Here is a 14,833-nt window from a genome sequence, read left to right on the forward strand (position 1 = left end):
CCGTTGATTGGCTAAGAGTGGAGAAAGGCGAATCGACGCGTTTTGATTGGCCGGCCGGGCATCTCCATGTGATTTTCCCCCCCATTCGACATGGCGGCGTCCATGGCGCAGCGATTCCTGCACTTACTGCCCAGCTCCTTCCGAAGCGGCTACCGCCCCCTCCGAAAAACGCCAAGGCCGGGAAAGGAGAGGAAACTCAGTAGCTCTGCTGGGGTCCCGAGGCGCAGCCGGAACCTGCTGTACGAGCATGTGCGTGAAGGCTACAGCGCGCGCCCCCAACTGGACATGGAGAGGCTGTGCGCGCACCCAGAGGAAGCGGCGCGCGCCTTGGAGCACCGCAAGGGGGAGCTGAGACCCGCCGACCTGTCGGAGATTGTAAGGGCGCATACGCCGCCAAGCGGTCCGCGGGTGGCGCGGGGCCAGGCTGGGAGAAGGGAGCGGAAATAAGGGGTGTGCCTTACGGAGAAATGGGGGGGGGGGGGGGCCGCCAGGATGCTATTGGACCCCGATTTAAGCAAAAACTCGCTATGCGGAAATCAGTCGAGCCAGTTGGGGGGGGGCGGGGGCAATGAGGGGGGTTTAGTGACTTGCCCAAGGTCACACATTGTCTAGTGTCTGAGCTCGGATTTGAACTCAGGTCGTCCTGAATTCAGGGCAGGTGCTTTATCCACTGCGCCACCTAGCTGCCCCTTAAACATTTATTAAAGCACCTGCTATGTGCCAGGGAGTGTGCTAAGCGCTAGGGCTACAAAGAGAGGCAAAACACAGCCCCTGCCCTCAAGAAGCTTACAGTCTAATGGATATCCGGGGCTTTCCTTAAAGGAAAAAAAAAAAAAGATAAACGATCTTTCACTATACAGAAGACGTCGGGCAGGGTGGGGGTTCCTCTCAGCACTTCTACTTGGGCACCTAAGATGTGATTTGATTTATAGAAATTAATTAGGGCACATCTAATTTGATCAAGACAATTATTGATGAAACACTCATTTCAGGTTCCTGGGTTAGGCGCTAGGACTTGGAATCAGAAGAGAAGGTACTTCAAAGGGGCAGCTAGGTGGCATAGTGGATAAAGCACCAGCCCTGGATTCAGGAGGACCTGAGTTCAAATTTGACCTCAGACACTTGACACTTACTAGCTGTGTGACCCTGGGCAAGTCACTTAATCCTCATTGCCCTGCAAAAATAAATAAATAAATAAGAAAGATACTTCAGAGATAACTTTCCTATTTTTCTTTTACCTTGATGTCATTTTCCAATTAGCTCCCCCTACCTCCCCAAGAAGGGACACACAGATCAACAGCATCTGAATGTATGCCCCTCTGCCAGCCCCTGTAATCCACCACCTCTCTGATGAACCTCATAAGTTATAAGTGATAATAAATCAAGTCACTTTGAGAGTCAGCAAGATACTGGCTTGTGTGAACGCTGATGACACCAGCAATTATTGCTGGCATTTATATAGGACTCCAAGGCTTACGAGGCACCTTGCCCATCTTATGGTGGTTGCTGTTATTATTCCTGGTTTACAGATGAAGAAACTGAGGCAGACATTAAAGTACTGACTCAGGGCTACACAGCTTGTTAGTGCATGAGTCAGGATTTGAACTCAGGTCTTACTAATTCCAAGGCAGTCTTTTATGGTGTTTTTTGGCTTGTTTCTGTTTTTGTTGTTGTTGTTGTTGTTTTGCAGGGCAATGAAGATTAAGTGACTTGCCCAGGGTCACACAGCTAGCTGCCCCCTTTTTATGGGTTTTTTTAAAGTCCCTTCCAGGGCAGCTAGGTGGCGCAGTGGATAGAGCACTGGTCCTGGATTCAGGGGGACCTGAGTTCAAATCAGACCTCAGATACTTGACACTTTCAAGCTGTATGACCCTGGGCAAGTCACTTAACCCTCATTGCCCCCCCCCACACACACACACACACACGCAAAAAATAAATAAAAAGTCCCTTCTTCACAACAACCCTTTGAGGTAGGGAATGTGGTACAATGGGTAGAATGCCAGGCCTGGAGTCAGGAAGATCTGAGTTCAAATCTGGCCTGTGTGACTCTTGGCAAATCATGTAACCTCTGCCTTCCTCAGTTTCCTCATCTGTAAAATGAGGATCATTATCACACCTCGCTCCTGGTGTGGTTGTGAGGATCAGATGAGGTGATAATTGTAAAGCACCAAACACAGTGCCCGGCACACAGTTGAAGCTATAGAAATGTTAGTTGTTATTATTATTACCTCCGTTTTCCAGATAAGAAAACTGAAGCTCTGGGAGGACATTTGTGACTTGACAGCAGGATTAGGGACTAGCCCTGCATTTGATGTGGCCCTAAGCATAGTATTCATAAAACCTGGTAAACGGGGGGCAGCTAGATGGCGCAGTGGATAAGCACCGGCCCTGGATTCAGGAGTACCTGAGTTCAAATTCAGCCTCGGACACTTACTAGCTGTGTGACCCTGGGCAAGTCACTTAACCCCAATTGCCTCACCAAAATAAAAAAATAAATAAATAAAAAGAAAACCTGGTAAACATTATACTAATGGGTCGTTTTCGTTGATAGGAATTCCCAACCTAGGATCCAGGTTGGCATCTTCTACACAATTTATGGTCTTGGGGTTCCCTGGAGCTCCAGGGGGTCCACAAGGAAAATGACCCTCTCTCCTGTGCTGCCTCTGGACACTGGAGCAAGGCTCAGGACCTCCCTTCTGAATTTCCCCCACGTCACGCTTCCCCTCCAGATTAGTAAACAGAGGCCTGAGTGAGAAAAGGACCTTGGTCAGAGTAGCCCACCTCCCCCTAAGCCCCAGGAGAAACACTTCCCTTCCATGGGCTGTGACTGAACCTCTGGCTGTGGGCTGGAGGAGCTGGGGTCCAGGGGAGCGGGGAATTGGTGGGGAGGGGTACCAGGCCGACTCCTTCTGTCCTGCACCAGTCCGTCAGGGTTGCTGTTTGAGCCAGGACATTTTGACCACAAAGCCGGGGGGCGGGGCTGGGGGTCAGAGGCCCTAGAGGCCTTTACCCAGCCTCCATTTCTGCTCCTAAGTCACCCCCTCCCCTCTCTCCTACCCCAGATTTCTACTTGGCAGTCCCTGGGAAGACTGAGGGAAGAGATCCGAGCTCTGGAGGAGGAGAAGGCAGCTGTGGCCCAGAAGATAAAAGCTCTAGTGGTGAGTGAAGCTGTGCTCTCTCTGCCTCTCCTGGCCATTCATTCATTCATTTTTGTTTTGTTTTGTTTTGTTTGCAGGGCAATGAGGGTTAAGTGACTTGCCCAGGGTCACACAGCTAGTAAGTGTTAAGTGTCTGAGGTTGAATTTGAACTCAGGTCCTCCTGAATCTAGGGCCAGTGCTTTATCCACTGTGCCACTTAGCTGCCCCACTGTCCATTCATTCATCAGGCACATGTTCAGTGACTAATGTCCTTAACCTGGGGGGGGGGACACAGGAAATTTAGATAAGGCCCAGTTACTGCCCTCACATAAGACATGAACACAGGTTCCTACAATATTACATCATCAAACATAGTTGGTGAGCTGCCCTCAGATCTAGGAAGACCCAGGTTTGAGTCCTGGCTCCCTGGGCAAGTCATTTAACCAACAGTGTGAGTAACCACCGGCATTGGTGGGAAAGGCCTCCTTGTCAGGAGCTCCTACTACCAGTGAATTCACCAGCCAAGCTTTTTTAAAAATGTAAATTGTACTTTAATAATTTTATAAATGGAAGGCCTCATAGGGAATCATTGGGGTGTAAGGGATAGAAAGCAGAGGTCTCAATGCAGGAAAACTGGTGCCTTATTGGTGGAGCTGAGGTTGGGGGGGTGGGCAGCATCACTCATGTGACCAGGAAGCAGCTACTTCCTGGGCCTCTGCCCACAAAGAGAACAAAGAAGGAGGAAAAGGACCCCAGTGGGCAAATCTGTGGCAACCAGAGAATGGGAAGCTAATGGGCAGCAGCCCTAGGGGTACGTGAAAGAAAGGAGCCCCAGTGCTGATCAGCACCCGCCTTGGACCTCAGAGACCCAGAGTGTTTCCTGGGGCTCCCAGGGTCACAGGGGCAGGACTAGAACCCAGGTCTTCCCCTCTCTGCGACCCGTTCTTCGTCCTCCAGCAGTCAATAATAATAATGTTGACGTTTCCACTCCATGAAGGTGGGCATGCTGAGGCTCAGAGACAGACAGCCGCTTGCCCAGAGTCACACAGCAGTTGAGGTGCAGGGCCAGCTCTCTGAGGCCTGGGCAGGTGAGGCGACCTCCCTCCCACCAGCTGGGGAGGGGAAGGCCCCAGATTAGAAGCCAGGCCCTGGGGCCCTGGGGCCAGCACCTTCCATCACACAAGCCAGAAGTCCCAGGATTCTGTGGTTCTCTCCCCAGGTCAGCCAGGACAAGGATTTCCTCCAGCAGGTATGGAGCTTGGGATGGAGGTGGGGGCAGGCTGAGAGGGGGATTCTAGGCTGTGCCCAAGTTTGTTGGGGGCCCGGCAGGTAGAGGCCCCTCCTCCCTAGCTCAGGATACTGGGGGGATGCTCAGCTGGATCCCCCCACCTAAGTCTCACCTACATGCTCTGCTGCAGGATCCCATCTTTCAGAACGCCCGGGCCCAGGGCAGGGTGATCCGGACACAGCTGGCCGGCCTCTATGCCAACGAGGCCCATCTGGAAGAGCTTTTCTACACGCGGGCTCTCCGACTCCCCAACCAAACCCACCCTGATGTGGTGAGTGCAGGGGCTGGGGAAGGGCCTGGGCCCAAGGCTGGCTCCCTCCCTCAGTCTCCAACAACCACCTCTCTCTCTCTCTCTCTCTGCCCCCCCAGCCTGTTGGTGACGAGAGCCAGGCCCGGATCCTGGAGGTGGTGGGAGAGAAGCCAAGTAAGCCAGCCTGGAGGTGACCCCCCCCCCATGGGCCTTCCCGTGGGTGGGGCTGTGGTCATCGTCCACTGTCCACCTTATTTCTGTCCGTCTGTCTGTCCTAGCTTGACCTTGTCTCTGTCCTTGTCCCCGTCCTTCCCTCTCCTCATCTCTGTCTCTCCCCGTTTCTGTCTCTGCCCTGCTCTGTCTCATATTGCCCACCTATCCTGGTGGACGCGTCTCACACCATGCACCTGTGTCTGTCTGTCCCCATCCAGCCTTTGCCTTCCGGCCTCGGGGCCACCTGGAGATTGGGGAGAAGCTGGATATCATCCGTCAGAAGTGAGCAGCCGCCCCCGGCTCCTGACAGCTGGCATGTAGGGCTGGCCCCCCAGCGGGGAATGGGCCCGTTCAGCCTGGCGCAGCCTGTGCATGAATATTTGATTCCCATGCCGCCTGCCACCTGCCCTCCTCCCCACTTTGCTTTGTTTCCCTCCCCCAGCCCAGCCTCTGTTGTGGTGGGCCCCCCTCAGGCCTGCTTTTTGTGTCATCCTTCCCACACAGGCGTCTGTCCCACGTTTCTGGGCAGCGATCTTACTACCTGCGTGGTGCGGGGGCCTTGCTGCAGCACGCTCTGGTCAACTTTACCCTCAGCAAACTCGTCCAGAGGGTATGCGGATGCCAGGGGCAGACATCCTGGGGGACTGCTGGTAGAACATGGGATACCTGAGTAGTGGTCTCAGAAGGGACCCAAGAGTGGGGAAAGGCAAGGGCGCCAGCCTTCTGAGGGTGGAGGAAGCAGGATGTGGCTCAGGGAGAAGGGATCCACAGAGGCCTTGGGAGTGAGACATTTGGATCCTTGGGGAAGAGGGGGCTAGGACCCCTGGGTCCCTTCTAGCTCTAACATGCCGTGTTCTCGTGAGGTGGGGAGGCTGCCACTCATCAGTCTTCTCTCATCTGCACCCTAAGCTCGGGCACTCTGGGAGCCATGATGGAGGCAGGGTGGGTGGGCCCAAGGGGGTGTCCTCATTCTGTCCTGTTGTCCTGACCCCCTCTTCTCGGTCCCCCAGGGCTTCACAGCCATGACAGTGCCAGACATGCTCAGAGGAGCCGTGTTTGTGAGTGACCCCCGGCCCCTCCCCTCCCTGCTCTCTGGGCTTTGGGCCTGCTTTGCATCTGGAAGGAGGGAGCTTGGTACATGGCATGGGAGATGGGCCACCCCCATCCCAAGAGCCCTCCACGGCTGCAGTGCAGGCCTCACCTAGGGGTGGGGCTGATGGCAGCTGGGTGGGCAATCCTGGAGGTCCCGCAGGACACAACTGCACAGAGGGGGCTCCCTGTCCAATCTCTCCTCTCCTCCCCCCAGGAGGGCTGTGGGATGAGCCCCAATGCCAATCCCTCTCAGATCTACAACATCGACCCCTCCCGATTTGAGGACCTCAACCTGGCAGGGACATCAGAAGTGGGGATTGCAGGTGAGGGATTGGGGGAAGGGAATAGGAGAGGGGGCCAAAGCAGGGGATCCCCTCCTCCTTTCCGCTGAGCCTGGGCGGCATCTCTCCCCACCCCACAGGATATTTCATGGATCACGCAGTATCTTGGAAGGACCTGCCCATCAGGTGACATCCTTCACCCCCCCCCGCCTCCCCCTCGGGGCTGCACACCCAGCTTCATGCCCACCCTGTCCCTCCCTGGCCAATGCTCCTCATTTCCCCCTTGCCCCTGGTCCCTCCATCAGTCTCTCCAGAGTCCTTTGCACCCTCCTGTCACATCTCTGGGCCTGACATCCCCTTCCTCCACAGGGTAGTCTGTTCCAGCACCTGCTATAGGGCCGAGACGAACACGGGGAAGGAACCTTGGGGGCTCTTCCGAGTCCACCACTTCAGCAAGGTCAGCCTCACTCCCAGGAAGCTTCAGAGCTGACCAGGGACAGCCACCCTCAGCTCCTCCCAAACTGGCACCCAGCACTGGGTGAAGTGCCCAGAGGGGTCCTGGCTGACCCACCCCCGTGTGTCCTGGTCTGCTCACCCCCAGGTCGAGATGTTTGGACTGACATGTTCAGGGACAGAGCACAGCTCGGGGCTGCTGGAGGAATTTGTGTCCTTGCAGAAGGAGATCCTGACAGAGCTGGGCCTGCACTTCCGGTCAGCAGCGGGGTCTGCAGGGAGTGGGGATGTGAGGGGCTCCCCAGTCAGTCGCCAAGGGGACTGGAGGGGGGTCACCTGGATTTGAAGCCTACATCTGATAACGACTCCTTTGGATCCTGTGGAAGCTATTTCACCATTTTGTGCCTCAGTTTCCCTATCTGTAAGGCAGATATCTGTATTGTGCCTCTTTCATGCCAGATATCATGCCTTGGTTCCCTTATCTGTAAGAGGTTAGACTAGGTGACTTTGGGGGGGGGGGCCTTGATTGATCCCTGACATTGTGAAATTCTGTGACTGGCCCACAGAGTCTTGGACATGCCCACCCAAGAGCTCGGCCGTCCTGCCTACCGCAAGTTTGACATCGAGGCCTGGATGCCAGGCCGAGGCTGCTTTGGGGAGGTAAGCCCTGTCTTTGGAGCTCGTGGGGTGGGATGTTGAGCCTGAATGTCGCTGAGGAGCCTCCCACTTCCCTCCATTCTTCCGCAGGTCTCTAGTGCCTCAAACTGCACAGATTTCCAAAGCAGGCGACTTCACATGATGTACGAGACAAAGACTGGAGATTTGCAGCATGTGCACACGGTGAGAGGAGGCAGCAGCCCCTTGTCAGAGCTGCTCCGGTACCCTCAGGGCTCCCTTCAAGGACATCCCCATCCTTAAGGGTCCTGAGCTCCGCAGGCCCTGTCTGTGTGCCCCTCTTCTCCCAAGCTGACCCTCAGTCAGGAGATGGGGGGGCTGTCGAATATGGAATATGACTGGGCTAAGTTCTTCCCTCCCCCAGGTCAATGGGACAGGCTGTGCAGTACCGCGGATCCTCATCGCGATCTTAGAAAACAACCAGCAGAAGGTGGGAGCAGGGGGAGTGGGGGCTAAGGGCTCGGGGAAGAGGAGGGGTCTCCAGGGACCCTCAGCGTGATCCTCATCCCCGCAGGATGGCTCAGTGCTCGTGCCTGGGGTCCTCCAGCCCTACCTGGGCACTGACCGGATCTCCACCCCTACACACACCCACCTCCGATACATTGGTCCCAACCAGCCACGGTCCTCCTGAGCTTGTCCGCCTGCATGTCCAGTCCAGTGACTAGGGGACACCTGCCCCATCCCCACCAGTCCCTTCAGCACTGAATGAAGCGGCAGGCACCGTCCGGCCACCAAATGAAGGCTGCCAATGAGGAAGCCCGTCCTTGCCTTACAGGGCTTGCTCACAGAGCAGGAGGCAGAGCTCAGACCCCCTCTGCTGGCCGCCTAGGGGAGGAAGAAGTTGGGGGGGGGTGACACTGTTCTGTCCCCTTTCCCCGTGGGCACAATAAACTCCAGTGTGGCCACCCCTGTGTCTGTGTCCAAGTTAATTGGGTAAGGTGGGGTTAGGCAGGGGGGCTTCAGGGTGGGAGACCCCCGGAGGCAGGATGAGTGAATGGGATTCCTTTGGCAGAGCTGCTAATCCCTCCTAAATAATTAAGCTTGGGCAGCTGCTGCTCTTCTACCTGCACCCCCGGGGATTGTTCTGTGTGTGAGGGGGGGGGGCGGTAGGTAGAGACAGGCTGTCATTGACGTCACTTCCTCCACCCACCCCATCAGTCCAGGAGCAATATAAGGCAGCATTAGGGCTTCTGCCTCCTTTGCCCAGCTCCCCAAGCCTGGGTCCAACCTATGGAGCGCTGAGCAACAGCAGGCCCAGGAGTAACCGACCACTCGGCCCACCATGCTTCAGCCTGGCCTCCTGTCCCTGCTGCTGTTGCTGGGCCTGGGTGAGCTGGGAGAGCCAGGCATCGGGGAGTGGAAGGACTGGCTGACATTCAGAGCTAGCAGAGGGAAGCGACAAGGCTGGGGGATGGGGCAGGACCAGACCCAGGCTTCTGGGGAGAAAGGAAAGCGGGAGTCAGAGGAGACAATGAGAAGAGTCAGGACCCCGGACAGCGCTGGGCCTTGCTCCTTAGGCAAAGGGGACTGGGTTGGGGGGAGGGGGTTGTCCAGGGTTTCCTGACAGGCCCTCCCTGCTTCCTCTTTCCTACAGCTGGTGCTGCACCTCTCTCGAAGCAGGAGGTGAGCGGGGTCAGTACCCCAAAATCTAATCCCATCTGAACCCCTAAAACCCTCTTCTTTGATCCCTGTCTTCCTCACCCCCCCACTTTATATTCCATCTTCCAAATCTCCCTTTTCTCCCCAGTGACTCTGCTCTGTCCCCTTGTGACTCTTTCCTCTATCCCAAATTCCAACTGTGCCCAGATCTCTTCATCTGTCTGAACATCTCCCACGCCCCAAATCTCTCCTCTGCTCTCCCCTCACGCCGCTGCTCAGTTCCTGTCCCCCTTTTCCCTAAATGCTGTTTCCCCAATTCTCATCCTCTGACTGACTCCCTCCCGGCCCCTCCTAGGTCACTCGATGCTTTGAAGAGGCCCTCAAAGACAAGCTAACCCAGGGGGGCCCTCGGGAGGCTCCCTGCACGCAGCTGCTCCAAGAAGGTATAAAGACGGGCACCCAGTCCCCGAGGTCCCTCTTGTCCCCAACCCCCCACCCTATTAACGGCACCTTCCTGCCCCTAGATGAGCAGCTCGCGTCCCTACTCCGGACCTTAGAGGAGCTCAGGCACCGAGGTATGGCCAGGATGCCTGGCGTTATTCCCCTTGGGTGTGGGAAGCCAGACACCCGCTCTTCCCTCAGGGAGGGGTTCCCTTGGGAGGCCCAGCAGGGAATGGGGGGGAGAAATGAATGTGGTGCCTCGTCCTCTTCCCTTGCTTTCAGAAATCTCCAAGCACCACCTGGGGCCCGAGAGTGCGGCAGAGAGAGAGGAGCAGGAGGAGGCAGAGGAAGAGGATTTCAGGAAGAAAAAGAGGCGCCCAGGGGAGGTTGAGGGAGAGAAGAGGTTGGGCCAGGAGGTGAGGGAGGAGAAGGAAGAGGAGGTGAAGGCCAAAGAAAAGTCAGAGATCCGGGAACAGGAGGTCAGGGGTCAGGCCAGGACTCAAGAGGAGGACAGGAGGAAGAGGAGGGGACCAGCTGAGGCCTGGGTCTCCCAAGAGTCCTTCGAGGACCTCAGAAAGCGCAGACCAGAGGGGGCCCGGGGTTCTGAGGAAGAGGAGACAGAGGCCTGGGGCCAGGATGTGGAGAAGCGGATGGCTGAGAAGGCCAGCGACGAGGAGACAGCCCAGTTTGAGGAGGAGAAGGGGGTGAGGGTGTTGGGTGGGGGCCGTAGCTCGTGGCAGGGGGCTGGCCCTGCCCACAGACAGCACCACCACCAGCCCCATCCTGAGCAGGAGACAGAAGAGGAGGAGGAGGAGGAGGCAGAAAAGAAGGTGAGCCAGGAAGGCCAACAGACCACTGGGGACAATGGCACGGAAGGTGGCCCGTGGAGGATGGAGGCAAGAGCAGGCTCTGTTCATGTCCTGCCTGTCAGTCATTCAGTCAGCATTGACTAAGTACAGGGGGTACAGAAAGGGGGGAGTCCCTGCCCCCAAGGAGCTCACAGCCTGCAGGCAAACACACAAAGCAAGTGCCAGATGGGCTAAGTGGGAGATGCCCAACACCCATCACTTCAGCTCAGTGCACCTGTCAGTGCTGAGACCTGCATGGGTAGAGGTTCCCTGACCCGGGAATTCCCTAGTGAATGAATTCACAAGCCCAGGCCCTGCTCAGCCCAGGGCTTGGACGGTGGGGACTGCCACATCTGGGGAGGAGCCAGGGGAGGCTGGGAGGGGGAATGCAGTGATGGTGGAGGCCCCCCCCCCCCGGGGGCTAAGGGCTGACCCCTCCTCCCCCTTAGGAACAACATGAGCTGGAACGTCTGGAGCAGATGGGGGAGGAGCTGAAGAGGGCAGCGGAGGCACTAGGCAGGAGGGGCTGAGGAGTAAACGTGCCCTGGCACCTGCCCCCCCCACACACCCCTGGCTCCTCTTGGCACGTGTGCTATGAATCAATTCCTGCCCTTCTTGCTCATACCCAGGAGCCCCTCCCCAGGTGGTGGGGGGAGGAGGCAAGAGAGGGTCACCATGGAAACAGACCTGAGAAAGGGACGGGGTCAGAAACTTCTGTGCCCCTCGATCCTTCCCCCAGGTCCCCCCTCCCCCCCAACGTGAATAAAGCACCCATGAAAGCGCAGTCTTCCTCCCATTGGTCTGTTTATGAATTTGGGTGGTATGTACCCCAACACAAATCCCTGGACACCCCAGTCAGAGTCAGGGGAACCAAAGTTTTATTGAAATTAAGGTTTTTCTACAAAAAAAAAAAAAGGCAGCAAAAAACTTGGCCAGAGACCCAGCAGTTGAGGGAGGGGCTAGGAAGGAGGAAGGTGTGCCTCAGTTTCAGCTTTGGCTTCCATGGACCACGATGTCGTCATACTCATCCTAGGGGACATTGGCATCAGGACTTGATTCTCCTTCACGTCCCCTCCCCCGTGCCCCAGCCTCCCCACTGACTCAGTGCCCTCTAGTCTCTCACTGCCTGATTTCCCTATGCCGCGCCCCCCCCCCCCCAGGGTCACTCACATCCTCGTCACTGTCGCTGCCTCTGGGGCTGTAGTCTTCCTCATCCTCAGACTCGGGCTCGGGGGCCCCATGAGCACGCAGGAGACGGGCAAGGAGGGGGTCTGACCGAAGTGTGGCACTCCCCAGCGGGGTCCGGCCTCCGTACATTCGGGCCTTAGGGTCTGCACCCCCGTCCAAGAGCAGCTGCAGGACCTCTGAGGTCTCTGCTTCCACAGCCAGGTGTAGGGGGCTCCGCCCACACGTAGGCTCCTGATTGGGGTGGGGGCGGTGAGGAGGCCTCAGGAGACAGCAGCTCCTTCCAACCCCTCCCCTGCCTCCCAGGGGCCACGTCCAGCACCCATCCCTCCTGATCTATCATCCTGCCCTTCCCGGTCTTCCCCAATCCTCTCCAGACCCTCCCCATCCCTGCCACTGCTGTGGACAGGAGGCTTTTGCTGACTGAACAGTTTCTTCCTGGGGGCTGGGCCTGTCCCCCCATTTGTAGTGCCCAGTACCTTGTCTTTCAACCTTATGTATGCTACAAGACCCTGCTTGTCTCAAAGAGGCCCCTCCACCCTCTGTGGCCACTGCCCTTATTATAGCTCCCTCCTGGAAGAAACTAGTAATTCCCCTCATTTAGACTCCCCTAATCTAGGTTAGCAAGAGGCTGGGAGTGTAGAAAAGAATCTCAGAACAGACATAAGGAGGGGAACAGGAAGATGGAAAAAGGGAGGAAGGCTGGGGGGGCGGGGCAGGCAGGTTCCCTGTTCTTACTGGTTTGTTGAGATCAGCCCCTGCTTCTCGGAGCAGCTGAACCATCTCTGTGTCCTTGTGGATCACAGCCACATGGAGGGGAGTGTGGCCTGTGGGGTTATTTTAGAAAAACAAACATGGGAGGATTTAGAAGGCACCCAGGGAATACAGTGGGAGAGTACTTAAGGCAAACATGGATACTAAGAGGAAATGAGAGAATATGGGGTGGGAATCTATTCAAATCGGGCCTCACATTTACTAGCTGTATGACCCTGGGCAAGTCACTGAACCCATTTGTCTCATCTGTAAAATGGAGACAATAGAGCACCTACTTCCATGCTGGAAGAGCACTTAGGGCAGTGCAGTGCCCACACATAGCAACTGCTATGGAAATGTTGGCTGGTGCTATTATTTCTATCCTTACAGTTTGGAGGATGGCTCAGTCCCCCAGGAACCAGGCTGAGTCTGAGCGAGGGCAGAAGCACTGGGGGGGCCGTACCCTGGTAGTTGGTGCACTCCAGCTGGTCCAATCGCTGCTCCTCCTCCTCCTCCTCCTCTTCCCCATCGGCTGTCTGGCCCTCAGGTGGCCCCAGAAGGGCTCGGGCACAGGCGTGAGCCCCAGCCCGGCAGGCCAGGTGCAGGGGCGTGTGTCCCCCCCGCTCGGCCACACAGAGCCCAGCCCCTGCGGCCCGGAGCTTCCGAGTTATGGCTGCCTCCCCCAGGATGGTTGCTATATGCAGAGCCGTCTGTGGACAGAGGGACAGCAGTGGTCGTAGAAGAGGGTCAGCCGTGGGGAGGAGGGGTGCAGAGAGCGTGTCCCAGGGAGAGGGTCTGTCTCCTCCCCAGCCTTCCCCTCCACCTCTGTCTCCTCCATCTGCCCCATCCACAGTCAGAGAGGAAGGACCTCACCTGACCCAGGTCATTCTGGAGATCCAGATACTCGGTCCCAGCCGTGAAATGAAGCAGGAAGTCGAGGAAGGCCTCATGTTGGTGAATCACTGCCAAGTGCAAGGCCCTGCAGGGTCGGGGGACACAGACATGTGGGGGTCAGGGGTCACTTCTGAGGCCAGAGTCTGGCTGGGGGGCAGGAGGGGGGTGTAGAAAACTCCCTAAAGGAGGGGGTTGGGGGTCGGAGGTCAGAGACCAGGAGGTTTGGAGGGTAACAATCTCAGATTGACTGGAAATGGCTTTGCAGGGCAGCTGATCCAACCCATAACTAAATGCCGCCCCCCCCCCCAACCTGTGACCCTGCCTGAAGACCCAGGGGAGAGGGAGCCCACATGGGGCAGCCCCCTAGCCCTGCCTTCACACCTCCCCCTCCTCCCCCTCCGGACAGCAGTTCCCGGTCTCCTCCTCCCTGAGGGGTGGACACCTGCCCCCCCGCCCGGGAACGGGAGGGTCTTGGGGGGCAGGGTCAGAGGTCAGGACAGCGTGTGGGGGGACGAAGAGGCGAGGGACAGCAGCCGGCCCCTTACGTGTCCCCGTCCTCAGTCACGTAGCCGAACACCTCGGGCGCCCAGCTCTCCCGTTCCTCGTCCTCGTCTCCGTCCGCCCCGTCCTTGGCCCCATCCGCCGGGGCCCCGAGCCCATCGGGCCCCAGAGACCCGAGCCCGCTGTCGCACCAGTCGTCCGCGAGCCCGCAGTCCCCGGACTTCACGGGCCCCGCCGGGACCGCCATGGCCTACGTAGAGCCCTCCTCTCTCGGGCCCCACCGGCCCATCCAGAGTCGTCGTCGTCGCCGCCGCCGCCGCCGGCCCGGGGATTCCGAAGACCCGGGGAATTCCCCCTGCACGCCAACTCGCTCAGAGCTCCGACCAATCGGGGAGAGCCGCACCGCCCCTTCCCGACACAGCTGCCAGTAAAATCAAGCAACCTGCCCGGCAAGGCCCCGCCCCAAGCACCAAGTTGTCCAATAGAAAAGACACGTTTGGTCGGCTTGACTCGCATCTCCGCCTCTAGTCCCGCTTTACCAAGATGGCTTCCGGCGCCAGGCACGCCGGGAATCGTGGTTTCTCTGTCCACCTTGGGGCACGCCGGCCTTCAACTCGACGGAATGACGGCGCGGGGAATTGTGGGATTCCCGCGATGGCCGCATGACCTTCTGGGAATTGTAGTCCGAAGTCCTCCCTCCCTGCCCCCCCGCCCCCGCCTGTGTCCAGCGCCGTCACGGGACGGAGCAGTCGGTGACAGCCCCGAGGGCCCCTGCCCGCCCCCCCACGCTGCTGAGCCCTTCCCCGGGCCCGGGCCCATGGCCGAGGCGGACCGTGAGTCGGGGCCCGGGTGGGTTGGTGGTCCGGGCATGGGATCAGGCCCCAGGGCGAACGACTCCTGGGACCCGCCACCCGGAAACCACCGCGTGGGGCCCTGATGGGCGGGAGAAGGGGAATGGGGGAAGGCCCTGGGGACCCCGGTTTTCGCAGCTCCGACTAAGGCTGGTTGTGGGCTAAGATGGGAGGGTTTTCTGGGGAGATCCTAATTCCTGGGGCGTCCAGTGGCAAAAGGCCTCGATTTAGGGGGGTAGGAGGCAGGTGCCTCGGTTGCTGAGGGGCGGGTGGTGGAATAGTTCTAGTTGCTAGGTACTGTGATCTCTGGGCCGCCTGGCACCTGGTTGCTAAGGGCCCTCTGGTTGCTAAGCCACTAATGCACCCCCCTT

The 14,833-nt window shown here is 57.9% G+C and overlaps 3 protein-coding genes across 7 annotated transcripts; 2 read left to right on the forward strand and 1 right to left on the reverse strand.

The window, feature by feature from the left end:
- The first annotated feature begins 19 nt into the window (after nt 1–19).
- SARS2 (seryl-tRNA synthetase 2, mitochondrial) lies at nt 20–8,295 on the forward strand. Of its 2 annotated transcripts, none has more exons than XM_043993538.1 (16): nt 20–375; nt 3,063–3,158; nt 4,358–4,387; nt 4,557–4,697; nt 4,796–4,850; nt 5,108–5,171; nt 5,394–5,499; nt 5,900–5,947; nt 6,196–6,304; nt 6,403–6,448; nt 6,632–6,719; nt 6,864–6,973; nt 7,282–7,375; nt 7,463–7,555; nt 7,755–7,820; nt 7,905–8,295. In XM_043993538.1, the coding sequence occupies exons 1-16, from the start codon at nt 91–93 to the stop codon at nt 8,019–8,021; spliced, it is 1,548 nt and encodes a 515-aa protein (XP_043849473.1). In that variant the 5' UTR covers nt 20–90; the 3' UTR covers nt 8,022–8,295. The 2 variants fall into 2 exon arrangements, with proteins under 2 accessions (XP_043849473.1, XP_043849472.1); XM_043993537.1 differs by having other exon boundaries at nt 7,915–8,295.
- A 38-nt stretch (nt 8,296–8,333) lies between these two features.
- CCER2 (coiled-coil glutamate rich protein 2) lies at nt 8,334–11,050 on the forward strand. 4 transcript variants are annotated; one of them, XM_043993543.1, is made up of 6 exons: nt 8,334–8,718; nt 8,985–9,022; nt 9,345–9,432; nt 9,514–9,564; nt 9,713–10,326; nt 10,728–11,050. In XM_043993543.1, exons 1-6 carry the CDS (start codon nt 8,673–8,675, stop codon nt 10,806–10,808), a joined length of 918 nt encoding a protein of 305 aa, XP_043849478.1. In that variant the 5' UTR covers nt 8,334–8,672; the 3' UTR covers nt 10,809–11,050. The 4 variants fall into 4 exon arrangements, with proteins under 4 accessions (XP_043849478.1, XP_043849479.1, XP_043849480.1 ...); XM_043993544.1 differs by having other exon boundaries at nt 8,343–8,718; nt 8,985–9,013; XM_043993545.1 differs by having other exon boundaries at nt 8,347–8,718; nt 9,713–10,260.
- An 83-nt stretch (nt 11,051–11,133) lies between these two features.
- On the reverse strand, nt 11,134–13,990 carry NFKBIB (NFKB inhibitor beta). Its single transcript, XM_043993542.1, has 6 exons — nt 13,656–13,990; nt 13,090–13,195; nt 12,680–12,926; nt 12,202–12,290; nt 11,449–11,697; nt 11,134–11,307 (listed from the first exon to the last, which is right to left on the reverse strand). Exons 1-6 carry the CDS (start codon nt 13,856–13,858, stop codon nt 11,266–11,268), a joined length of 936 nt encoding a protein of 311 aa, XP_043849477.1. The 5' UTR covers nt 13,859–13,990; the 3' UTR covers nt 11,134–11,265.
- Nucleotides 13,991–14,833: the final 843 nt, after the last annotated feature.

Source organism: Dromiciops gliroides, chromosome 3, assembly GCF_019393635.1.
Source record: "Dromiciops gliroides isolate mDroGli1 chromosome 3, mDroGli1.pri, whole genome shotgun sequence".
Taxonomy (NCBI): Eukaryota; Metazoa; Chordata; class Mammalia; order Microbiotheria; family Microbiotheriidae; genus Dromiciops; species Dromiciops gliroides.

Bases quoted from the DNA above. Each gene is read 5' to 3' on its own strand.
- CCER2 (XM_043993543.1), top strand. From the start codon at position 8,673: ATGCTTCAGCCTGGCCTCCTGTCCCTGCTGCTGTTGCTGGGCCTGG. The intron at 9,023-9,344 runs GTCAGTACCCCA...GGCCCCTCCTAG, and splicing joins CGAAGCAGGAGGTGAGCGGG to GTCACTCGATGCTTTGAAGA. The intron at 9,565-9,712 runs GTATGGCCAGGA...CCTTGCTTTCAG, and splicing joins AGAGGAGCTCAGGCACCGAG to AAATCTCCAAGCACCACCTG.
- SARS2 (XM_043993537.1), top strand. From the start codon at position 91: ATGGCGGCGTCCATGGCGCAGCGATTCCTGCACTTACTGCCCAGCTCC. The intron at 4,698-4,795 runs GTGAGTGCAGGG...CTGCCCCCCCAG, and splicing joins ACCAAACCCACCCTGATGTG to CCTGTTGGTGACGAGAGCCA. The intron at 6,449-6,631 runs GTGACATCCTTC...CTTCCTCCACAG, and splicing joins TGGAAGGACCTGCCCATCAG to GGTAGTCTGTTCCAGCACCT.
- NFKBIB (XM_043993542.1), bottom strand. From the start codon at position 13,858: ATGGCGGTCCCGGCGGGGCCCGTGAAGTCCGGGGACTGCGGGCTCGCG. The intron at 12,291-12,679 runs GTACGGCCCCCC...ATAACCCCACAG, and splicing joins GGAGTGCACCAACTACCAGG to GCCACACTCCCCTCCATGTG. The intron at 11,698-12,201 runs GTAAGAACAGGG...CACCCCAATCAG, and splicing joins GGGCTGATCTCAACAAACCA to GAGCCTACGTGTGGGCGGAG.